Below are 26708 nucleotides of genomic sequence, written 5' to 3'. Positions count from 1 at the left end.
TTCCAAATTCTCTATCAATGAATTGGATCCGAACCCAGATGTCGGCCGAGGTGCTCGTTCTCAGATCTCATCGGCAACCGTGCGTTCTTGAGCTTTTCTCTCGACGTGAAAACAACGAAGCCTTTCTTCTTCTCTGCTCTTCATCAATCCTCTCCGCGCGCCGATGGCTTCACGCCCGCCTCTTGCGCCAGAGATCGGCCCCGATGGCATTGCCCGTGAGTCCCCCGTCATTGCTTACACCGAGAAGGTCCTCCTCTTCCTCCTCCTTACCGTCTTTCTTGCTCCTAATGTGGATCCCTAGCAGAGAGACTGATCCTTTTTTTCCTTTTTGATTGTCTTCAGATCATCGAGGAAGAGCAGCTCCAGCTCAAAAGGTGCTCTCCTTTTCTTTCTGTGACTCAGATCCGGGCTTTTTGATTCCCCTTGGCCTTGTGATCTAATTTTGATGTGAGTTTTATTTGTAATTCTTGCAAAATGATAGATATATCAAAGAAAATTATTCCAAAATTCGTGATGTTGAGCGGGAGCTGGAGAACCTCACATTGGAGCTGAAGCTTACTGCTGGGCCGAAGAAAGCAGGTTAGTCTTCTTGTTTTTGTGAAGTTAACTTCATTTGTATAAATTTGGCTGAGTGTTTGCTTGTGTGGCTTGTGTTGTTAGCGCTTGAGCACTTGAGGAAGAAGATAGAATTGTCAACTGAGAAAATTCGTTTAGCCAAACAGAAGGAAGATCAAGCAAAAAAGGTTAGTCTTGTTCGTGCTGGATTTTCCAATATTCTTGATGTTTTTTTGGCCCAGATTAGTTGTTATTTTGTGTTAAATGTCTTCCTCTAGACTCCTTTGTTTGATGCCCTGTTCATGCAAACCAGATTGATCAAAATGCAAATAAAACAATCAAATGTACTGTAAATTATGAAAATTTTGGTGGGTTTATATGAATCGAAATCACAATGGATCTTGCTTCCTCATTTTATGAAGCAGGATATTGTTGCAACTCCTTAAAATCTTTTTCATTTGATGCTTGAAATTATGTCAGAAACTCTATATCCGGTGACATGCATACATTCTCTGTTTTCCTATAAAAACCTTTCGAAATGATGATCCAAATGAATTACCGATTGGAGTCTACGTGTTCCTGTATCTCCGTCTTTGCATTGATGGATATATTTCGTATGTTAATAATCATGACGATAAAAGCATATAATGGTTCTTAACTGCTCCCAATTAATATTAATTTGCTTTTAAAACTGCTGTGTTCTCGTGGACATTTTATTGCAGATAATATTGCTAACTGCAGCGTTCTTGTGGACCTTGTGGCAATTACATTGTTTGTCTTAGGCAGCTTAGCCCTATGTCAATTGCTTTTCAATCCTCTTACATTTTCATCATAGTAGTATTTGCATTCTATGAGTGCATCTAGAAATTTGTTGATCTCTTTAAACATGTCTTATTTTTGCTTTCCAATTTGATCTATCTATTATATCTTTTCCCTTCTATTTGATGCTTGAGCAACCACTTTGCTTAACTAGCCTGCTGTCCACCATCTTGGAACAAACACTAATTTCAACACTTACATGCATAGAATTTTGGAATTTTTAAGAGTATAAACATGATTATAGAATTATCTCCACTTCATGTTTACTTTGTATAATAGATAAACAGATAGATATGGTCTTCCCTAAGCAATGGACATATTCAGTCATGAAAATTTTTAGGTTCCTTCAGGAATTTGTAAAATCTATATGATGTATATGCATCATATGTAGTCTAATAACTGCATTCATAACTTGTGTGTTCAATTGATCATTCTTCACATTATGCCATTTATACTTAAACTAGCATAGGTCATAATGCACCATTTTTAGTCAAAATCATTAAATATTTTGTTTCACATAATAAAAAGGAAAATTATTAGTTGTTTTTGAAGTTTTTTGGCTGTCAATAACTGGAAACTGGTAAAACCTATAGTTTCATGAAAGTTTCTTTTGTCTACTGTCGTATTGTCATACCATCATTTTCTGTGCATGTGGTTGCTGTCATGGTATTTTTCTTATTGAGGATTAACTAATATTGTCTTACAGGTGTGGGAAGCAGCAGCCCAAGCTGTAAGGGAAGAAGAAGCAACAAAGCAGAAACTGTGTGATGACCTTAGTCAGCTGGCATGTCAATTTCTTTTTCATTATGGTTTTGAATTACAGAATTTGCCTTCTCTATCCGTAATGTCTTCTTTCTTTCTTGTGAAATAGGTCCAAGAAAGTACAAATAGTCAGTTTACAAGACTGGAGGAACTAAAGAGAAGACTGGAAGCTCTCAACCCAAGCAGGGTTTCATGTGATGTCTCTGTAAATCTACTTCACCACTTTTTCTTCCTTCCCTCAGTTAGATTGTTGATATCTGTAACTTCTTATTCAGTTTGCTCCACTCCATATATTGCTTGTATATTATCAGATTATTATTAACTACAGGTTAAATTTTCACAATGATAATTCACTTATTTGGCTTTCTTAGATGATAGACTACCATTGTGGCTGAGCCATCTTTGCCTCAGCAACCAATTCATTTTCTGATGACTGGATGATTTCTAAATTTTACTTGATTTTTTTCTTATGTCGTTGTGATGTATGAAATCTCTATTTTGTTTGTTACTTTCTGATAATCTCCTTTTGTCCTGCATGGCCCTCTACCTAGGCAAAAACATTTGGACCTATACATGTGTAAAATAGTTGTCCATCATATTTGAGTTAGAGGATGTATTAAATACTTTCTTTCTCGTCACAGGATGTTAAATCTGCACAACAAATACAAAGCGTCCCAACAGCTCCCCAACCCTTAATTCAGCCTGCATCTAATTCAGCAGGAGATAATCTGGAGAGCCAGGTTAATCCTGGTAGTGACGGTGGCAACTCAAAATTACATGCAAGCAAACAACCAGCACCTGCAGATGCCAGAGACAAGAGACAGAATTTGAATTTGGGAAAAGGGAAGGGCAATACAATCTTCCCCAAGGGAAAGGCATCTTCAGGATCTGCATGGACTGGAGCCGGGTTTCGACGTGGATGGCAGGACGTGACAGTGGGGCTCTATGCTGTTTTTGCTTTCATTTTATCACTTACCTCAGACAACTGACTCTGTTGTGGTTTAGGAATCCCATCAATGTTTCTTCTACAGTGAACGATGATTTGCAAGCAATTTCTATGCTTAAAAATGCGGCTTTATCCCCTGATCAGTAACATCACAAGATTATGCAGCAAATTCCTAGCATGGTGCTTTACTCAAAAAGAAAATATATATATATATATATAAATAAATGCATCTTGTTTCTGTTCAATCATTGCAGTCATTGTATAGGAACAACTTTTGTGAAATTGATTCATGTCGCCTGTCAGTCTCTAAAGTTATTTGTTACACTACAGTGGAGTCCTGCATCTTGTCAAATTTCATTGTCACAAAGTTATTTATTCTTTTAACATGTAATTTCTGTGTTTTGGAATACTTGAATTCAGGTTTCAGAATGCATGTACAAAGTGTTTGTTATTTGTTATCAGTGCTAGAGTTTTGGCTCTGTTTGTATGTCTCCTTGTCCCAATTGTCTTATGCCATGTCATTCCTTCTTTAAATTGCTTTTCAAGTTAAATAAATAATATATCAACAGAAAATTGTTTCATTCAGGGCCTTTAAAATAAACAAAAATTTGAGATAATGATTCCCCATTTTCCTCTAAATCTAATGGATTCCCTTAGTTTGTCCTTGCTTATCTATTGAATTATAAAATAAACCAGAGGTGGCATCAGAACTTCATATAATAATATATTTGGTCAAAGATATGAGAACTTTTTTCCTCCCTTATTTTACTACATACATTTTCATTAAAAGATGAGGGCATGAAAGATATGAGGTTTCTTTTTACCATTTTAGAATATTTGTTCTTTGGATAAATTCTCAATCATCAATTCCGAATATTCAAGCTTAAGAATAAATTCCAGAGTATTCAAATGAAGGAAACGCAAGCCTTGGATGAACACCAACTTCCCATTGGTCTTACTTCCATTCTTCATATTTTTATTGCTTGGTATGAAGACATGGGTTTAGATTTGGGGATCAATGGCTTTCACATCATCCCACTTATAAAACCAAATCAGTGTTTATTTTATTTTATTTTATATTCCCATTTATTGATGCAAATAATTAAAATGCCAATTATTTAGATATGGAGATCCACTCAACAAGGGCAACACATTTGAGGTGCTCCTCCAATTCTTCTTTCATTTGTTTGGTTATTTATTTATTAAGTGGCTACAATAATAAAGGGGTTTTGCTTTTATGACCCAGTTAAAAAGTGGGGTGTTTACTTGTTTATCTCCTGGTGCCACCAAATACATGGACTTCCAGATTATTTGTCAAAAAAAAAAAGGCCATAGACATGAAGATTGGCATGACTAAAATACCTCTAGGGTTTTATTCTTTTCCCTAGGTGCATGGTTATATTTTAATAGACTGTCACAAAAAATTAATATGTCTATATATGTGTATCATTTGAAACAAAAGATTAGCAGATAAAATCATTATTTAAAATTTGGATTTTTTTTTTCTTAGTTTTTTTTTTAAGTAGATTTTTTAACATTTTGGAAAAAAAAAAACTTACCTTATCTCTTAAAATACGACCTCGACATTAGCTAAAGCATCTAATTGGTCTTCTCATATGTCATTTATAATGGCCGACTTATATTTGGTATTCGTCTCTTGAGTGCCACTCTATCCAGAACTGCCACAACACCTAATGTTGTCACACTTACTTTAATCCCTAGTCTCTTACTTTTTACTTCTGATTATAACGTTATCTTATTTCCTAATAAAATGAGGTTCATCCATTAAAAAAAGAGAGAGAGAGAGAGTTAGCATTTACATTATATGAGTGTCATCCAATATTCTTGCTAGAAATTACATACTTTTTAATTAATTAATTAATCAAATAGTTAACAACTTTTGTCTCTTTAGTATCACTCTATTCAAAACTGTCACAACACCTAATATTGTCATACTTACTCTCACCCCTTGTACTATGTAATCCCTCACTTCTATTATGTATTTGTATTTCTGATTGTAATAGTATCTTATTTTTCAATTAAAATATGGGTTAATTTAAAAAAATATATATATAATACCCGAGTTGGTACCTCAACTTTTCTCTCTTCTTTTTTGGTCCCTCTACTTAGAAATGTGCCCCACTAATCCCTCTACTCTAGAAAATGACCCAACTTAGTCCCTCTACCCTTAATCTATTCCCTTCTAGTCCCTTTGCTCTTGAAATTACAGCCATTAATTGGTCCATTTTAGAGTAGAAGGGACTAAGTAGAATCATTTTTAAGAATAGAAAGATTATTGGGGCGTATTTCTGAGTAGAGGGACCAAAAGAGAAAAAAAGAAAAAAGTAAAAGGACCAATTCAAGTATTATATCAAAAACAAAATCCAAAAAGAGAATTTAAGTTATGTGAGTATCACTCAATCTTGCAAGAGATTACATACTTTTTAATTAATTAATTAATCAAATAATTAACCGATTAATTAATAAGATTATTATAATTTGATTATAATAAATCAAAATGTATATATATATCCGACAAAGACAGAACACCAACACGAGAAGATAAGTGATTGGGTGTTTGTCCCAAGTGGAAAGATCACTTGATTTTCTTGGCATTTTCTAACTATATATATATATATATCATACTTTCCTTTTTCTTTAATAATCTCTTAATAATGTTTGTCATCTAGCGACAACATGAAGAATTAAACATAATGTTTTCATTTGATGAAAACAATGATAATGTTCTTTTTGTTGTGGTTTATTGCCCCATCCACACTAAAAATCATGATTAGAATCATCTTGCTTGCCACTGCCTACTTTGATGATATATTCCCTTATTAAACTTTTGGACAGGCAATTTAAACATTTAAAATAAAAAATTATACATTGGTAAATAAGATTTGTGAAACACTTTTCTTACCAAATTGGTTTCTTCATATCTATTTTTAATAATTAGTTTAATTTGTTAGAAAATGATACATTTTATTTTAATTTAATTTTATATTATTATTTGTTTTAGATCAGTTTGTTTTTTAAAAATTTATTTATTTATTTAATAAATAAATCACTAATTTACTAAAAAAATAGAAACAAACAGAACAAGCAAACTTAATCACAAGAAAATAAAAGAAGAAAAAAAAAAGAACACCTAAATAAGAGGCTAATTGCAGTCACCAAAGATGAAACGAGCCTCAACAATAACAAAGAAGTACAACAAACACTGAAGAAAGAAATAAATTAAAAAAAATAGAAATATGTCCAAGACAGTTGAAAAGGCAAAATTCACCGGACCTCCTCAAGCTGACTAAAGAATGGGAATCGATCACTCCTGAATTTATTAGTTTTTTATTCGTTTAGATAAAATTTTCTATTTTATTTTATTTTTTGACAAAGAGATAGCCAAAATTCCCTATTTAAGGAAAATTAAAAAGGTCTGTAATTAATACTTTAATACACATGTGCCCTCGATCACTTTACATGGGTTTGCGGTTAGATTTCATGTCTTCTTCAAAATAAATACCATATGCAAATAACTGATGTAAAAAACTTAAAGAATGTTGAGTATTTATTTTATTTTATTATTTTAATATAATTGCATGGTGATTGATGTAACTCTTGTAATATATATTTACAGTGAAGTAAAACTCTTGGACTTGGACCTCCAAGTTTAGTGGAGGCTGGCTTGGCCATGACCATGAATGTCTACTAATTTTATATAAATATAAATATCATTAAGTTGTGTGTGTGCGAGAGAGAGAGAGAGAGTGACTGGCTTTGCCATGACCATGAATGTCTACTAATTTTATATAAATATAAATATCATTAAGTTGAGAGAGAGAGTATTTTTAGAGAAAATAAATAAATAATAAAAAAATAAAAAAAGAGAGAAGGGTGTCTTCATGGTTGTAGACAATGTTCAAGCTTTGAAATGATTGGGTGGGAAAAATAGAGGCACACTCAATCTAGTTTGTCATCAATCTTTATGAATACTTTGGTTTGGCTTGGACTCAGTCGAGTAGTGATGCATAGATTTTCTTGTTTGTCTTTTTGTTGGCCTTTGATCTTCTTTTGTTTGATGACATGAAAGGCTGGTGTTGTTCCACCTTCTATAAATTATTGAATTTTTATGTGTGATTTAAATAAATTAAAAATAAATAATTTAAAAAATTCATGTATCTTTCATTCAATATTGTTTATAAGCACAAGTGGTGCAAGCTAACCAATTAGGAAGAAGACACATGCATTCTCAATGGAGGGGAATTAGATAAGGTGCAACTTATTATGGCAACATATTTGATCGCTAGCCAGCATTTGTAATTAAATAAATTAAGTCACATTCACAAAGTCAAAACAAATTGTTTGTGTGCATTAGAACTAAAAGGAAAAAACTATATTACTATATATGATTAGACAAATCTAAAAGTGATTGAACAGTCTTAGTTCGCATTGTTTTACTTGTGTTTATTGGCCATATGTTGCATGACATGATTTATATTCTCTATTTTAAGTCAAACATGGTTTTATCTTTTCGTTAAGAAAACATGCACTACAAATTAATATACTATACATACAAGCACATATGAGAAGATAGATTAGCCATTTTACTATACATAATTAGACAGAAACAAATTATCTATTTATAGACCATCTTGTGGTTATTACTTATTAGACATAAAAAATAATTTTTGTTACTATATTTTAAATAAAACATGGTTTATCCATTTATTAAATATATGTATATATATACACACACATATGGTTTGAAAACCATCATGCATGAGTTTCAATATGGGTTATAAGACATGATGATGCCAACCACCTTGATATGTTGCACAAGTGCATAATGTTTGTTGTATGTACACTTAGCAGCCATCACTAAAGATTATGTTTTCTTTTTATCTTCTTATTATTTACTACTATTCTCATCAATAGTGATAGATCAACTTGTATTTCTCCTTGAATTTACTCCTCTTAATCAACAGCTAATCAATCACTCAATCCATCAGGGAATGTCTTGTCTTGGAATAAGAAACACACCAGTGAATTAAGACACCATGAAAAAGCTATAAGCTTTTCTGTAGCACTAGTGAGAAACAGCATAAACATTAAAATTATTCAAACAAACACAACAAAGTCATACTTATTGTAGATTAACACAATGTCGCTTGGAGGATTCAACACCTTTAATTTGTCTTCCAAGTTAATGTCATAATTAGAGAAACTTCACAACTAGTTATAAAATAATATAATGCTATAATAATAACAAGTGTGTGTATACATATAACTCTTGATTATTTAGTGGAATCATGAAGGTAATTAAGAGATGACCTTGGTTAATTGATCTTCACTTAGTGATGATTACCGTGAGCAACCACTAATGTTTGACTCTAATTGGTTGTCTACACCTAGTAGTTGGTCTATTTCTAAACTCTTTTTTTTTTTAATAAAATGGATAAACCATGAATTTATTGAAGGAAAAAACAAATACAATAAACAAACAACAAAAAAACAAAGAAACAGCGTCAACCAAGTTTTAAGGGCTCTCACCATGAGTGATGTATCATCTAAACCTAACAACATGAAATAAAGCTTCAAAACAAACAAACAAATTTAAAAGGACACAACTGAAGAAACGAAGGCCATCAGAAGGCGACAGAGGTCTTCTTCAGCTGTCAAGAAGAAGACATGGGGGTGAATCACTCCCGAATTGAAAGTTTTGCAGGGAATATTACCCTCAGCCGACCTTATGCTTAGGAAAACAAGTGAGTACTTGATGCGGACCTGATTGATGAGCTAGCTTGCACCTACCTGGACAAGTGGGATGCGATGACCTAGGCGGGGTCATTTTCATAATTTTTCTAAAGAGGTAATTTTGGTGATCAGAGGACCCCATTAGATGGAAAACAGGTCAACAAGCAAAAGTCACAGTTTGCTACGCAAACTTGTGAGTCACACCCTTTTTCGGCCAAATTCCATTATCTGGGCCTCAAAAACAGCAATTTTGTCGTTTATGGAAAGATTTCCTCTATCGATATCTTGGGCTAAAGATCTCTGATTGAGACGCCGTTTTTGGCATTCGCTATGTTTGGTTTTTAATTTTTATTCTATGGGGTCAATCGTGAATTTTCTATTTTTGGAAAATTTTCGATTTATTTCTCCTTTAGTGTTTCTTGTTAGTCTATTTATTTGTAAGCCTTCGGGCTATGAAAGCAGCTTGAATTTGAAATAAAATTGATATGTTTTCCTCTAAATTCCTGGGTATTCTTAGACTAAAAAGGATTTAGGTTTTCATTTAGTTGTTGACTTGGGTATTCATAGACTAAACAAGTCCTCAACTATATCCCGATGCGTCAGTACTTTAGTTTTTGGACTGAGTCTAAAAGTATTTCTAAACTCTTTACCACACTTGTTTTTATCAATTTATGTGCTCGTTTTGTTTAGTTATCTTATCACAGTTTCTAGTTGCAATTTTTTTTCATAGTTGTATATTATACTTTATGTCAATTTATCAGTTACCATTCATTTATTATGTAACTTTTGTTCTTATTAATATATATTAGGTCTTTAATGTACTTCTAATTTAGAGAAAAAAAAACAGTAGAAGACAAAACATATTTAAAGTTCTAAGTGGGATCCATCTCCATTTATTCAAATAGAGCAAGGATTAGTTTGTTTGTACGTCCTTTGATTCAATTTTGTGCGGCCAATTGGACGGCCTTGACGTATTCTTGTTTTTGGTTTTATTTATAAATATCTTTATTAGTTTATAAATCTAGCAATTATATATAAAAACAATTTTGGTTGATGAATTTAAGTATTACATTATTTGGGATTATTTTAAATAAAAAATGTGACTTGTGATCTTGATTTCAAAATTTACAAATATTTAAATTTAAATAATTATTATGGTAGATATATAAACTTGAATGTAATTGTATGATTGAAAGTATTTTTCACAAACTCAATTAATAAATATGAAATTGGCAACTACTTAATTTGAAGAAAGATCCTCATTTGCTTCATTTTTTTCATAGTAAATATTAAATAAAATAATAATCAATTTTAATGTATTTGATAAATACCAAGCAGGAATCGTGGGTTAGCCCAATAATAACTACCCGTGATTGTGAATGAGAGGTCGTGATTGTATGATTGATAGCATTTTTCACAAACCCAATTAATAAATATGAAATTGGCAACTACTTAATTTGAAGAAAGATCCTCATCCGCTTCATGTTTTTCATAATGAATATTAAATAAAATAATAATCAATTTTAATGTATTTGATAAATACCAAACAGGAATTGTGGGTTAGCCCAATGGTGATTACCCGTGATTGTGATTGGAAGGTCTCGAGTTCGAATCTCTCATATTACAATTTATGTTTAGGGTCCTCTGTATGAGTTATATGTGAGGATTACTCTAGGGTTGCATTGCGGGAAGATTTATCCCCAGGAGATCAGTCAAGCATTGTCGCTTGTCAACTTTGTCAAAAAATAAATAAATAATAAAAAAATACCAAGCGTCGTAGCATGATATAACATGGAGCCAATAATGTACTTCGAGGACTTGAGGCAATAATGTACTCTAACACTATCATGGAGCCAATAATGTACTTTGAGGCAATAATGTACTCTAACACCATCATTAAATAACCCCCTAAGTGATACTCTCTCCATTCTGAAATACAACTCATTTTAAGAAAAAAATGTTTGTTTTAAAATAGTTATTGTTTTACAATATCAAAGTAATATTTATTCATTTTTTTTCTAATTTTATTCATCTTTAATTTTCTAAAGTTATATAAATAAATAAAGTAATATTTATAATCCTAAGAAAAATACATGGTTCAAAGAAGGAATGGTTTAATAATTTGATTGATTTTTATGTTAAATTTAAAAAAAAATTAATGATATCTTTAATTATTGTGTGACAACACATATTTTAGAATGAAATGGAGGGAGTAACTGTTAGCATACCTTCTCATGCACATTTATTGTGATATAATTAAAATTTTAAATTATTAAAATCATATTTAATATAAATAAAAACTTAAATATAATAAAAAAATTAAATTTATTTTTTGAAACACTTTAAAAATTGATTGTACATCATATTTAATAATATGTATAGATAAGTTGGTTTTAAGAAGCCCATATTACAAGATTCCTTCTATAGAAAAAATCCATCCTATATATATATATATATATATATATAAGATCTACTCAAGGGATTAATAAATAATTTTAACACCCAATTCTTACAACATTTCAAGTATATATTTTTAATTCTAAAATTTAAAAACAAATCATTAAGTAATTAAAAGAGCAACAATATTCATACTAGAAGCTAGAAGAAAATTCTAGCAAAGACTAAGATAATTAAAAATAATAATAATACTTCACAAAAACTCAAGATTTTGCTAAAAATAGCATAGATATATATGCATCAAATTACCTTTTCCCTCAAAAACAAAAGATGATTACACCTAGATTCCCTAATCACACATCACATTCCATTTGCATGTCATCATTCTCACTAACTTATAATCCTAACACACCAACCCTTCATACATACATATCTATATATATTATTATTATATATATATATACACTCACACATCTCTTCATCTTCTCCATGCTATATATATATATATATATATATTATCCAAAACACAAACACATTGCTACCATGGTTCACATGCCTTCTTGTTTCAAGCCTGAATCACCACAAGCACCACCGCCAAGCTCCGGCGAGCTCATCACTAAGCGACCACCGCCACCGTCACTGGTCTTCGACGCCAGCATCCTTAGCCATGAACTCAACATCCCCTCCCAATTCATCTGGCCGGAAGAAGACAAGCCAACACCGGACGCGTCTGAGGAACTCCATCTCCCTCTCATAGACCTCCAAGACTTCCTCTCCGGCAACCCCACTGCCATGTCCGACGTGTCTCGCATCGTTGGAGATGCCTGTGAACGCCATGGCTTCTTCCAGGTAATTAACCATGGAGTAGATCATGAGCTCTTGCGTGTTGCCCTTCTTTGCATGGATTCCTTCTTCTCTATGCCTCTCAAAGACAAACAGAAAGCTCAGAGATTGGCCGGTGAGTGCTGCGGCTACGCCAGCAGCTTCACCGGCCGCTTCTCGTCCAAGCTCCCTTGGAAAGAGACTCTTTCCTTCCGGTTCTCTCTCTCTCCCAACGTCGTTCATGACTATTTCCTCCAAACTCTCGGCCATGAATTCCGCCATTTTGGGTAAATAACTGTATCCTTTTTTTTAACTGCAAGACCAGTTCAAACTTCAAACAAACGCATGCATATATATATATATATATATATAGTTGGTGTTTATTATTATTATTATTATTATTATTATTATTGTTGTTGTTGTTGTTGTTGTTGTTGTTAGGGATGTGTACCAGAGATACTGTGAGGCAATGAGCAAGCTGAGTTTGGAGATAATGGAGGTTTTGGGAGTGAGTTTGGGAGTAGGGAAAAGAGGGTTCAGAGACTTCTTTGAAAGGAATGACTCTATAATGAGGTTGAATTATTACCCTCTTTGTCAAAGGCCTGATCAGACACTTGGCACCGGCCCTCATTGTGATCCTACTTCTCTCACCATTCTCCATCAAGATCATGTTGGTGGTCTTCAGGTCAAAAAATACAAAAAAACACTTAAAAACTATTACACTTTATATATATATATATATATATGAAGAAAAAAAAGCTCAAACTTATTATTATATATGTTTTGAAAGAACAGGTGCTCAGTGATGGTAAGTGGCGCACCATCAGACCCAACCCTAATGCTTTTGTGGTTAACATTGGAGACACCTTCATGGTTAGCAAAAGCATATATGCGTATGTTTATAGTTATATTATATATATATATATATATATGATAAATTTCAGTATGTAAATATATTAATGCATACATAACCAGGCGTTGTCAAATGGGAGATACAAGAGCTGCTTGCATAGAGCAGTGGTGAATAGTGATGAGACGAGGAAGTCATTGGCCTTCTTTCTTTGCCCGGAGATGAGCAAGATAGTCAGGCCGCCGTGTAGTTTGGTTGACAGTGAGCATCCGAGAGTTTACCCTGATTTCACTTGGTCAGCGTTGCTTGAGTTCACTCAAAAGCACTACCGAGCTGATACAAAGACACTAGATGCTTTTGCAGAGTGGTTGCTGAAATCTCAAAAAGTGATAATTATATCATCAATAGAAAATGGCACTGTTTTTGTTTTTGTTTTTTTGTTTTTTCTATAAACTTTTTTTCTTTTTCTTTTTTTATGAATGGAGTTACTAAGGAGAAAGTGATGAATGTATGTGGAAAAAATAAGAGAGAAAGATGCATGATGGTGATTTGATCTTGAGTTTGTATATTGATGTTTGAAAATGGAAACTGTTGATGATTCTAATAGTACCAAGAATGGCAGTCATGACCCCATAAAAGAGAGCCACTTTGAACATCAACAAGGCCTGTTGTGTCTCTTTCTTCTTTCATTAATTGTTCCATCAAAAGCAACTGATTGAGAGAGGTGGAATTCCATATATAACACATAATATAACTATAAAAATTAATGCAATTAATTAAAGAGTAGTCTGAAGAGATCATGGAGGCATCAGAACAAAATTAAGCCCTTCTAAGATCATGGGATTAGCAATATATATATATATATATCTTAATTATGGTTTTACTAAGTGTGGATACATGAGTTGAAACTTGAAAGCCTTAAGCTAATGCTAAATGGCCTTTCTCCATTTCTCTTTTGTCAGCTAGCTACCTATATATATATATATATATATATCTATCTTCTCTTAGTAGTTAGTACTTCCTGCTTTTTGCTACTGTTAACTTCATATTGTTATAATGAAACAAAATTGTATTGCCAACTCCATTCCGAGAAAAAGAAAAGAGGAGTGATGAGAAGAGATAGGTGGGGAAGCGGCATTGGGACATTTGTCCCAGTGACTGTCCTTAAATGCAGCAACATTCTTTGGATGAGAAAGATAGAGAGAGATGTGTGTGTGGGTAAAGAGTGGGGGCCCTTTTGTGTGAGAGAGGACTGAGAAGGAGAGAAGCCAAAGGAAAGGACAAAAGTGCTGGCTCAGGGTTGCTATCTTCTTTCTAAATAACATTGAATTGAATTGAATTGAATTGAATTGAATTGAATTGCACCCTCTTTGGCCATTAATTGGTGGGATTTTATCAAATCAAATGACATGAAATGAATTGATCAATTGAAGTGAATTGAATAATGTTGTTGTTGTTGTTGTTGGTGGTGGTGGTGGTGGTAGTGGTGGTGGTGGTGGTGCTTATTGGCTTTTGTGGGAGTCCCCCATTTGTTTGTCTCCATTCTGGACAAAGTTTTATGAATCATCAATATCCATTGCCTCAAACTCACATCATTACCATCTTTAATGGCTTTCATTACAGGGAACAAAAACACACACGTCATCATTTGCATATTTGCTAATTAATATCTCATTTTAGCTAACCTTGATGAGTACTTCAACCTTTTGCAGTTAATAACAAATACAATCTCATTGAGTTTTTTTTTTTAAATTTTAATACTATCAATTAAATTAGGAGGATAATCGTTTAAGTATAATTATCAACTCTAAATTTAAACAAGATTAATTAGTTAATTTAAAGAGTTTGAGTAGCTTATGTTATCTTATTAAATATGCACATCCTCAATTTTCCATACAAAAAAATAGTTGTACAACAATCCGGCTATTGTATTAGCAATAATAGTTATTTTTTTATTAGTTTATTAATATGTGATTAATAAAGTTATCAATTCCTCCTATTTTTTTTATTGGTAAAATACATACAAATCTTTTAGGTTTACTTTTTAGGGGTTGACATTTCTGTTTGACATACAATTATTAGGACTATGGGATTGTATTAATTTTAAAATACTTTAATATAGATGTAGGTAGCCATGATTAATAATTCCACTATAACTTACATGTGTATGAGACCGTATTTTACATTGATTTTAGGATAAAATAAAGTCAAACCTTGTTGTCTCAACTTTGCCGAAAGGTCACTACTCCTAGCAAGATTCATATCATTAATCTTAAAAAAATCATCAAATAAGTGAGAGAAAGGTGTGTGTGACTGTGTGTGTATATATATATAAATTGTCTACTATGCTTGTTTTAGATTTGACAAGTTTAAATCTTATCTCAGAATCTCTTAATTCTACAATAAAAATATTCTTTGGTGGAAGGAAATTAGTAAAATTTTTAAATGTATTATTAAAAAATTTGTTGTGTTACCAACTCTCAACCTTTGAAGTTATATATATATATATATATATACTCTTTTATTTAATTTGACCATCAACTTGTGGTTTGAGTATATTTTATAAAAATAAAAATTAAATTACTGAATAAGGGATTACAAAAGATGGATTCAGTTAATATTTTCTCAAGATATTTGGAATTTCCTTCTAATTTATAATTTATTATAACTTTTAATACTAAAGAATTCTCAAATGAATTTTATAATTTTAAAGAAATATAACTTTCACATTGAATGATTTTCTATACATCTTACTTTTAATTGATTTATATGATGCAAAAAAAAAAACCTGAGGATTTTAGAGTATAGTGAACTAACATATAAACTGATACTTGTGTTATTCTAAAAATTTTATTTTCATATATAAATATATTTACTTCCCCCAAAATGATGAAATTATATTGATGCAAATATCTATTTCTTATCTATTTCTTTTATATGTATGTATATAACTTTATTATTTTCTTTTCTTATCTTTGTGCTTTTAAATATTGAAACTATTCCCATGTGCCAAAATTGTGACAAGACTAATGCCTGAATTGGAGATATGAGTTCCTCATTGGAGTTCCACATGAAGACTGTTGTGTTGACTCACAAATATCAACAATGAAACCTCCTTTTTTTTTCTTTTTTTTTTACTGAATTGGAAAAAGGTTATTTACGTTTAAATACAGTAGGTAGCATGAAGATGTTCATCAATGGAAAAAATGGGACCTAAATTCTCTTTTGGTCCCTGCATATTTGATTATTTCTGAAATACACTATGATTTTATTTATTACATGTAATGCTTTAATCAGTACTGGGTTTTTTGGATTCTGAAGTAGATGGGCCAACCGGGCCGGTGTAGTCATATGACCCATTTGTTTTCTTTTATTTATTTATTTATTTATTATTTTGGTAATTTCTTTCTATTTTATAACGGAAAACCGTTTAAAGAAGAAGAACACATTTGTTTCATTTTTTATGTTTATATGATTTTTAAATTTTTTATAAAAATTTAAGAGGCCCAACCACACCTACATTAGTTGGGTTGAGTCCAAGCACTATACCCAATATTAGTTGTAGTTGGAGTGAAATATCTCAATAGCTTATATGACCATATAAAATGCATCGTGGCAAAGAATTATTAGTGGTTTTTTGACCTTTATATAGGAAAAAAATTGTGACATGTAGTGTTTTGTAAAGATTTTTTCTTCGACATACTTTAACATAATTTATGTTGTCAAAGTAAAACATATCCGGAATCACTCAAAAACTTTGGAAGCAAAAAGAGCAAAATTGGAAGAGACTATCCAAACCTCAATTTTACAAGCCCTTTAGCCGTAATAAAATTGGAGGAGTGTGCACTAAAGTTGTCACAGTTTCCCTGATGAATGATGAGTAATTGAAGTATTTTATTTTATTTTTCATTTATCTCCTTTTTTTACTGTGTCTCCATCGATCTCTGTGAATTTTTATATTTCTCTTACTTTACTTTGTTATTGCAATTCTACATCCATCTTATTTTTCAATGAAACAGAATTTATCTACTTTATCATAAGAATAAAAAAAAATCACAAGGTAATTTATGCTGGCAAACAATTTTCAATAATAATAATAATAACGTCATATGATCATATACAATTAGCCACCTAAATATAGCTCATTCAAAAATAACAAGGTACAAAGGAGTATTCCAAACATGCACCGTGTCAAGGTACCCATCAAAATAAATTAGAAAAATCAACTATGAACATAGCCCTATTGAATTTTTTTGAAAATATATATAAAAATAAATAAATAAAAAAACTACCCTACACTACACTACAGATACCAAAAAGTACATACAACCCTATAAATTAAGACAAGTTCTTTGCAACCATTGTTTTGAACGGTCATATATATATATATATATATATATATATATATATATACATTGATTTAACCACTAAATTGGCTTGATAACATGTATCATTTGCTTGGATTATTACAAGCCGGCCAAAGATTTAAAGGAATCCATACAAGAGTCTTTTAAGCAGCAGGCATCATCCAAATGGAGGGAAGCCAAGCACAACATTTCTAATCACTTGGTTTATCATTTGAAGAGAAAACCAAAGCTCTTCACCTCAATCTCCTCTCAAATAAGCAACCCAAAAAAACTCCAAGCAAACAATTGTCAACTCTAAGAAGACCAAAGCCAAACAAAGTCTCAACTAACACCATCCCTTCTTCAATTACAATGGCTTCCTTCTCCACTTCTCCATCCCTGAATGTAGTAATACTAGTGTTCTTCTCATTTGTCACTTGTTTTGTTCCTGCAATCACATCATATACTTTGTTTAATTTCACATCATTTAGCCCAAACACCCCTGGGATTAACTACTCCGGCGATGCCTATGCCAATGGAGACCATATAATTCAGCTGACACGCAATCAGGCCGATGGCAACCTTATATTCAGTGCAGGCCATGTGGTCTATACAATGCCAATCAAAATCTGGGACATGGCAACTGGCTTTGCTGCCGACTTTGTCACACACTTCAACTTCAACATCAAGGTTCTCAATGAGAGCAACTACGGAGATGGTCTTGCATTCTTCATGGCACCAGTGGACTACAAAATGCCACTCAACGCCACCGGGCAGTGGCTAGGCCTTTACAACACCACCACCAACAATTCCTCAGCGACGAGGCTTCTTGCTGTGGAGTTTGATACTTACAAAAATAGATGGGATCCTGATGGAAATCACATTGGCATAAACTTCAATTCAATAGTCTCCAACCAGACAATGAGTTGGCATAGTGATCTCAAAGAGGAGAACCAGGGCTCTGCGTGGATAGGCTACAATAGCACCACAAATGATCTCTATGTCTTCCTTTCCTATGATGGAGAAGCATTCAATGGCACTCCAAGCTTGGCATACAATCTTAATCTCAGTCAAGTTCTTCCTCCAACAGTGATTGTCGGATTATCAGCTTCGACAGGACACTCAACAGAACTACACCAGATAATTGCCTGGGATTTTAATTCTTGTTTTGGAGACGGTGAGCAATTGAATGGAACAGGACCAGCCAGTCATGATCAGGTGAGGAGGCATGTGCCTTGGCTGGTGGGAATTGTCATCATCGCAATCGGAGTGTTGGTGACCGGCATTGGGTACTTCCTGTTTGCAAAGAAAGAAATGCAAGTCAGGAAGAAAAAAGACAATGAAATCTTTGCACTTGACAGATCAATGGAGGATAAGTTTGTACAAGTGACAGGGCCAAGGAGGTTCACATACAAAGAGCTGATTGCTGCAACAAAGAACTTCAACGAACAAGGCAAGCTTGGGCAGGGAGGATTCGGAGGAGTGTATTTGGGAGTTTTAAGCAAATAGCTCAAAGACAGAGAAGGTGGCTGTGAAGAAGATCGCCCCAGGTTCAAGCCAAGGAAGGAAGGAGTACGTATCAGAGGTGACAGTGATAAGTAGGCTGCGCCACCGGAATCTGGTGCGATTGATAGGCTGGTGCCATGAGTATAATGAATTACTCTTGGTTTATGAATACATGCCCAATGGCAGCCTTGACTCGCATCTTTTTGGCAAGATGGGTTCTCTAGAATGGCCAGTAAGGTACAAGATTGCTCATGATCTTGCCTCTGCACTGCTCTATCTCCATGAAGAGTGGGAACAGTGTGTGGTTCACCGGGATGTGAAGTCCAGCAATGTGATGCTTGATTCCAGTTACAATGCCAAGCTTGGAGACTTCGGCCTTGCCAGGTTTGTAGACCATGGCCTTGGCTCACAGACTACAGTGCTTGCAGGGACAATGGGGTACCTTGCGCCAGAATGTGTGACAACGAGCAAGGCAAGCAAGGAGTCTGATGTGTATAGCTTTGGAGTGGTGGCTCTGGAGATTGCTTGTGGACGAAAGCCAGTGGATCCTAAAGCAGGTGAGGCGAAGATGAGGCTGGTGGACTGGGTGTGGGAGCTCTATGGACAGGGGAGGCTCATTGAAGCTGTGGATGAGAGACTGAATGGTGAATTTGAAAAGAAGCAAGTTGAGAGGTTGATGACACTGGGGCTGTGGTGTGCTCACCCTGACCATAATTTCCGGCCATCAATCAGGCAGGCTATACAGGTACTGACACTTGAAGCTCCATTGCCCAGCCTTCCGGCAACTGTGCCACAGCCCACATACTATGCTCCGCCATTGGCTTTTGATGGATACACAAGCACAGGTAACTTCACTTATTCTTGCAAAACAGTGACAACGAGAGGGCATGATCGTTCTTCCCGAGCCTCATCCAGGGCTTCTTCTGCTGATACTCTGTTGGATGGCAGCTCCAATTCAAGAGAAATCTGACCAACACAACATAAGCTGTTTGCTCTTTGGTTTTTCCAGTTTGAAGAACTCTGCAATGACATATGTTGATTTGTGTCTGCTGATGACCACATGTTCTTTTTATCCTTCTCAGAGAGTATTTAGGCATGATCAGAGAATAATTCAGTGTTGTTGCAGATTATCTGCTGAAGTCCATTGCATATATATATGCAGCCGAAATTTTCTGTATATCTGACTGCTCCAGCCTGCATCAATCCCTAAACAAAGAAAAAAAAAATTCATGCTAACAAGTTGCAGGACATGATAGGTGATAAATGGATTAATTGTTGTTCAAGTTTGGGCATGGAAAACCAACTAATCAGGTATTTCCTCATGAAATTAATATAAATAGAACTGTCCCAATGGCATGATTATAATCACAAACCTGTGGAGCAATACCTTTCCCGTTCTCTTGCAGACTAGTGCATAAAAATTGTTGAAAAAGTCATAGAAACTAATTTGAAGTTGAAATTAGTTGAATAGCTACCCTGGTCCCCATATCATCAGATCCACAGACTTAAGAGCTCAGCAATATGAAAATCAAGCAGCTCAATCTTAAGGCTGACCATTATACTCAGCAGCTAAGCGCTCTAATGGATATGGGCACCAACAAACACAGATGAGATAGGTAATATCATTGATATCAGCCTCCAAGAGGATAACATGATGAAAAGATTTCTACTGAAATTCAAAATAAATAAATAAATAAATCCCACTGGATCCCAAATTTACCAAGCAAACATTCCAGTAAGCATTACTCATATTTGCCACATAAATGGGAAATTGAAAGGTAATTAGATACCAATGAAGCAACCTTTTCTGCGTGAATATTTATAGCCCTAATGCAGACATCCGGCTGAGAGAAGACTACAGAGAGACAGTAACATTGACAAACAAAACAACTGGAGATGTACCTGTTGCCAGAGACCAGGCAATTGGAGGAATCGCAAGCCTTCTCACATTTTCTCTGTCGTGTGTGAGGAGCAAATGCCAAATCTAATTACTATAAAATACATAATGAAACTCAATTTCACTTCTATTTCATAAGAGCTGTCACCATATAGCTCCAGCATTTGCCACCACTCTCTATATGGTATACAAATGCATCCTCGTAGCAACCAAATAAATAAAAACCTGATGCGGTGGGGAGAGTTGAAAATGTGAGAAAGCTTTACATCAGTAGGAATATTTACTCATCCCCGCTGCTCTCAGGCATTATAATGAAGTATGATGAAGAATATTGTAGCTGACTTCAAATTAAAACCTATTAAATAATGGTCAAAATACTCAAAACACATTACTTTCTAGCTAGATGACAAAAACAACAGCATTCGATACGCTAGAGAGGAGGCACTAATAATGAAGTAACCAGAAGGGTCAGACATCCTTTTCCTTGAGAACACTGAAACAAGGCCTTGCACATGCACACCCAAACTTCATTTCATTTTCCAGAAGAAAACTCCACTCTTCTCGGCCTCTTAATATGATTGCCATCTCATTTCCCCCGTTACAAGCTTGCAAAGCTAAACTTGCTTTAAGTTACACTAACCTAAATAGACAGACTTACATCAAAATAAACTTTCATTATTTCCAGTGATGAGTGCTAATGCTGCCCGCTTGATAACAATAATAAAAATAATAAACCAAAGATGACAAGGCCTTATTTTGAACCGGATTGGTCAAAAGCAATGTTAAGATTTAATTCCAAATGAATCCAACTCAAGTGGCAAGTTTCAAGTCCAAACAAAATTATTTTTAATTTTATATTTCAGCACCACATGATTCTCTCTTAAATTACTAACAACAATCCAGTATAGAAAATGAAAATAGGTCACCAACTACCACAGTGTCACCCCTATATGACAATTGACATTTGAATGATCCCCACCTCCACTTGAGAGAGACTCTGTGCTCCTCAAGAACTACCGTACTCTCACATAAAAAAAATAAAAAGGTAAACCAGACAATACATACAATGCCAAAAGAAGTGGCAGGACTTTGAGCAGTCCTTTTGCTTTTCACAGCAATTATGCACAAATGGAACAAAGCTAACAGAAAACTGGGTCCAGAAGACACAGAACAATACTATAACTTTCAGAATAGTGTGTTTTCATGTCCCATAAAGCCATCCCAGCATGCACATACAAACGCGAATGACCTTTCTTTCTGATAGACACACAAGAACTTTCTTCAGATTTGAAATCCTCTGTGTATACTTTGCACAAAAGCATCCTTTTCTTTCTTGGTTTTTTCTTGATATCTTTGTACATAAATCAATTATATAAAAAAGAATGCAAATGAAATTGGATGTGCAAGAATTAAATAAACGCTGATTAAGAAAAAAAATGATTGCTTTAAACTCACTTGGATTTCCTGCGGGACTTGGATGTGAATTTTCCAGGAGGTGGTGGAGAGAACTCCAGAGGGAGACTGGGAGGCTCTGACTGACCAGAAAGCATTCCCACAATCTCCTTGCTAGAAGGCCTCCGTGCTGGAGACCTTTGAATGCAAAGCAGAGCAACAGTGATGCAGAGAAGAGCTTGTTCTTTGTCCACGGCACTGAGAGATGGATCAACCAAGTCAAGAAGCCTCCCCAAGCGAGCAAGCTGCCGAGCCCATGAGATGAGATTAGCCCTCTCAAACTCAGACATTGGAGAGGCAGTCACTTGCAATGGTCTCCGGCCGGAGATAATGACCAAGAGTAGAACTCCAAAGCTATAAATGTCGCATTTCTCTGATGATTGCCCCCGGCGACCGCCGAATTCAGGGGCAACGTAACATACTGTGCCTCGCAAGCTTGGAGTGCTACTAAAGGTGCTGCCTTTGGGAAAGTCTACAGAGTCCTGGCCACTCTGCCCACCGGTTCCTCCACTCGTCTTCTTCTTCCTCTTCTTCTTCCTTCTTGTGCTCATCGATGAATCAGTGTCATTGTTTAGCCACCCTTGTTGTTCTTCAGCTTCAGCATTGCTAGAAAATTTGGTAATCGTTGCGAGCGTGTGTTTGTTCTCCAGCTCCTCGCTGAACTCCTCACGCCACCACTCCCTTGCTGGCCGGCTCTTCTCCTTCTTCTTTGTACGATCCTCGTCGAGAGATGCCCACCACTCGAGTCTCCGTTGGTGCTTCCGCTTCTCCGACGCCTTCCGCTTGCCACTCCCGGACGAGACCGAAGGAGAAGACGCGGCGATCCAATCGCTCCTTGGAGGCTCTTTCTTGATCTCCGAGCGGATCCACTCCATCACGTAGTCCTTGCTGGAGAGCACGCCACCAGGTCTTTTCCGGCTGCTTCTCTGCGTTTCGCTGTCGACACTCAGCCTATCGAACCCTACCGTTTCCGAAGTTGAAGCCACATCCAAACAACCCGCAACCTCCATTTGAGAGGACGACGTCTCGGTTTCTTCAACTCTGGAAAACCGTTCATCCTCCTCCTGCCCCTGTGTCTTCGTCTTCTCATAGGTCTCCGTCGTCGCCGTCGTCGTAACCAAGCTCTCGACCGTGATAACCGAAGCACCATCTTCGATCTTTTTAGTCTTCTCGACGGCGTCCTCTTCATCACGCTGAAGTTCATCGCCGATGGAGCTCTTGAATGTCGCAAGACCGAAGTCAGCGATCCGAGCAGAGAGATTGGCATCAAGGAGAATGTTGCTGGGCTTGATATCTCCATGGATCACCGGGGGTCACATATCGAATGAAGGAACTGAAGGCCGCGGGCGATATCGAGGGCCACGGAGAAGCGGCGAGACCAATCACGGAGCTCCGGACAACGCCGGTCGAGCAACGCATCCTGGAGACTACCGTTGTGCATCAACTCGTACACCAAAAGAACCCGTCGCCCCGGAGACGGATCATCATCGTCGATGCTCGTCTCCCGCTTGAAGCGTCGCCATCGAGCTGGCTTGGATCGGGAGTGGCAGAAGCCGAGAGGGGGAAGCACCCACCGGCGATCCAAGGTGACCATCTTCTCCGCGAGGGCGAGCTCATTCAAAAACTGGACATCGCCATGGAGGGATCCGGCTTCCATGAGCTTGACGGCGATGGCCTGACCATTGGGGAGAGCACCGCGGAACACAGGACCGAACCCTCCCTGTCCAAGGCGATGGGAAGGGGAGAAAGACCCAGTGGCTCGCCGCAGCTGCTCGTAGCTGAAGTGCTGCAACGCCGGTGGCTGCACCACCGGCATCGAGAGGGAGCCCCTTCGACTCACGGCGGCGATAGAGGAAAAAGATTAGAGCAGAGGCCGCTGCGAAGACGGTTGCCAGAGCCACCGCAGCAATAAGTGGGACGACCATGGGGTGGTGGCGGATGGCCGCGGTATGCGGCGGTGGCTTCGGCGGTGGCGGCGGCGGCGGCGGCGGCGGCGGGGGCATGGGCTGGCGGGAAGGCATGGCGAATGATCAGAGTGAACGGATCGGTATCACGTTCGTACACAGAGAGAGAGAGTGGAGTTGGTGAAGAAATACTTGTTGGCGGGTTTGTCGTGTAGCGAAACACGCGGGGAGGCGCGGTTGACGAATTGGTTGTTGCTTTTTAGAATTAGGAGCGCTCTCTCGTTGTTGGACCAAACTAATGGCCCATTGGCCCTTATATATATATATATATATAATACTTTTTTATTTATATTTTTGTTAAATGGAATAATTACCAAAATCCATTATTTCAATAAAATGCAGCCCGCCTTTGGTCAATCGCCATTGACAACCGTAAAAGTTTCTACTGTGTATGAAAATTTTAAGTCCCTATAAACACAGGGAATAACGAGTGAGAAGTGCCGTTTGATTTCTTGTAATGACAAATTATTATGTTTGATTTCTAGTACTGATATATTATTACGTAACGAGATTACTATAATAATATAATTAAAAATATTATATAGTTGAAAATATTGTAATGATCTAATATAATTATGTTTAATTAGGAATTTTTATTATCGGTCATAGTTTATTATCGTGTTTGATTTATAGTAATTAATTTGGTAAAATATAAAAAATTATAAGATTGCCACGGTAATCCAAGATAGATACTAAATTTTTGTGGTAATAGGATTACTAACTTTTTTGGTAATGTTTTCTTGTTAGTAAAATGCCAAACATAGTAATATTTTCAGATTATCACATAACACATGGTAATCTTTCTATATTACCGCTGAACCAAAACGGCCCTAATGTTAATACGGAAACTTAAGAGTTTATAGTCTAATGGTATTTGATTTTATTACATAAAATGAGAGTGAAATATTTAAAATGTTTTGAGTTCAAATTTTGTTGAAAACAATAACGATAACGAGTAAAGGATTGTGGGTGTGGACTCAAAGCCCAAACTTCTCGTCTTCAGTTAAGAGTGTGCGAATTTAATGATTAATTCATAGTCCATACGCATGCTTTGATATATATATATAACGTCTATCACTTTTTGTTTAAAAAAATATTAACAAAATAAAGATGTACATAATATATATTTTTATCATATTTGTAAAAAAAATATACAACAAGATTAAGAATGTTCAGTTTTTAGAAATTTTTATACTTAAAAAAAGGTACATTTTAATAATTTTTTATAATTAAAAAATATTTATAAAAAAATTCTCATATTATAGTACAATTTAAAAATAATGTTTTAAAAAAATTACTATCTATGAAATATTAAATATAGAATAATATGTACTATTGCATGTGTTTGGGGGTGGTAATGGGGTGGGCGAGAGCGGGGATGCCCCTCCCCCTCCCCGTCCCCGTCCCCGTCCCCGTCCCCGTCAATGGCGGGGACGGGATTCCCCTATCCCCGATTCTTCGACGGGGAATTCTCTCCCATCCCCGATCCCCATCCCGCAGGATTCTCTATTAGTAAAAAAATATTATGCGTATTGGAATATAAAAAGCAACTCAACATAAATATATACATAAAATTATGATAAGATCAAAACTACTTAACACATGGCTCTTATATCTAATTTTAATTGTTATTAGTTTAAAATAAATAGTTATGTGATTAGCACAATTAAATTAAAATTAGAGTTTTTTATATTATCACCTATGCCATTGAAATTTTTAATGTTGGAAAAATTATACATACATATATACACAGTATATATATGTGTGTGTATTTTAATCGGGTCGGGGATCCCCACGGGGCAAGGAGGGTACTCCCCGTCCCCATCCCCATTTAGGAAACGGGGACGGATTGGCCCCTGTCCGCGCCCCCATGGGGGAGGGATTCGGAGAATCCCTATCCCCGTTAGGTCAGGTCCCAATGAGGATCGGGGATTTCTCGCCCTATTACCACCCCTACGTGTGTTACACTTGTCTATAAATCATATGGAAGTTTTAAAAAATATATTACTAAAAACTTTAAAAGCATGTATAATTAGGTATTTGTACCTCTAATTTTTTAAAGAAAAAGCATTTATTCTTTATATTGCACGAAACTGAATGAAACAGATAATTCATTACCTAATAAGTCTGACCAACATGCAATGAAACACAAGCTACAAGACAAATGAGCAGGTTTCCGTCTGTCTAGACATTAAAATAGGTTTTCAAACTTCACATCTTTATCGCCGTCTTTGTCTAACTATGTCGCTTTATTCAACATTGCTTGATTTAGTATGTTCTCTTTTTATTAATGGTACGTTACATAAACCCCATGCATATAATTTAATTGCAATACATGACTGGAACTCAATATATGATGCCACTTTAGAAAATAAACTTTGTATTTAAAAAAATATATATATATATATACTTCCTCAATTCTTTTTTATTTATCGCATTTACCAAATTCATATGATTAAAAAAATTTAATTAAAATTAAATTTATTATATATATTTTATAAAAAAAAATTATTATTTTTTAAAACTACCACTATTTAATACTTCACTAATTAAGTAGAGCATATAATCTAATGTTTGATTGTGATTTATTAAAAATTATACAAATATATTAAATTTAAAAATAAATTTCGGAAAAAAA

General features: G+C 35.2%; 4 protein-coding genes across 4 annotated transcripts; 3 read left to right on the top strand and 1 right to left on the bottom strand.

The window, feature by feature from the left end:
• The first annotated feature begins 18 nt into the window (after positions 1–18).
• LOC120257922 lies at positions 19–3543 on the top strand. The gene is made up of 7 exons (XM_039265221.1): positions 19–247; positions 343–374; positions 482–579; positions 661–743; positions 2081–2158; positions 2246–2341; positions 2778–3543. Exons 1-7 carry the CDS (start codon positions 164–166, stop codon positions 3123–3125), a joined length of 819 nt encoding a protein of 272 aa, XP_039121155.1. The 5' UTR covers positions 19–163; the 3' UTR covers positions 3126–3543.
• An 8217-nt stretch (positions 3544–11760) lies between these two features.
• Positions 11761–13373, top strand: LOC120258068 (gibberellin 20 oxidase 1-D-like). The gene is made up of 4 exons (XM_039265410.1): positions 11761–12342; positions 12497–12740; positions 12851–12928; positions 13031–13373. The coding sequence occupies exons 1-4, from the start codon at positions 11777–11779 to the stop codon at positions 13355–13357; spliced, it is 1215 nt and encodes a 404-aa protein (XP_039121344.1). The 5' UTR covers positions 11761–11776; the 3' UTR covers positions 13358–13373.
• Positions 13374–17028: 3655 nt separating this feature from the next.
• LOC120257841 (L-type lectin-domain containing receptor kinase IX.1-like) lies at positions 17029–19983 on the top strand. The gene is given in 2 exon segments (XM_039265121.1): positions 17029–18757; positions 18759–19983. Coding segments are annotated over 2 exon segments (2103 nt in total). The 5' UTR covers positions 17029–17623; the 3' UTR covers positions 19728–19983.
• A 1502-nt stretch (positions 19984–21485) lies between these two features.
• Positions 21486–24338, bottom strand: LOC120257842 (receptor-like serine/threonine-protein kinase At4g25390). Its single transcript, XM_039265122.1, is given in 4 exon segments — positions 21486–22005; positions 22110–23419; positions 23422–23946; positions 23948–24338. Coding segments are annotated over 4 exon segments (2085 nt in total). The 5' UTR covers positions 24128–24338; the 3' UTR covers positions 21486–21935.
• Positions 24339–26708: the final 2370 nt, after the last annotated feature.

The sequence above is a fragment of the Dioscorea cayenensis genome, chromosome 4 (assembly GCF_009730915.1).
Source record: "Dioscorea cayenensis subsp. rotundata cultivar TDr96_F1 chromosome 4, TDr96_F1_v2_PseudoChromosome.rev07_lg8_w22 25.fasta, whole genome shotgun sequence".
NCBI lineage: Eukaryota > Viridiplantae > Streptophyta > Magnoliopsida > Dioscoreales > Dioscoreaceae > Dioscorea > Dioscorea cayenensis.
The sequence above is the reverse complement of the archived record's forward strand: the minus strand, read 5'-3'. Positions and strand labels throughout refer to the sequence as shown.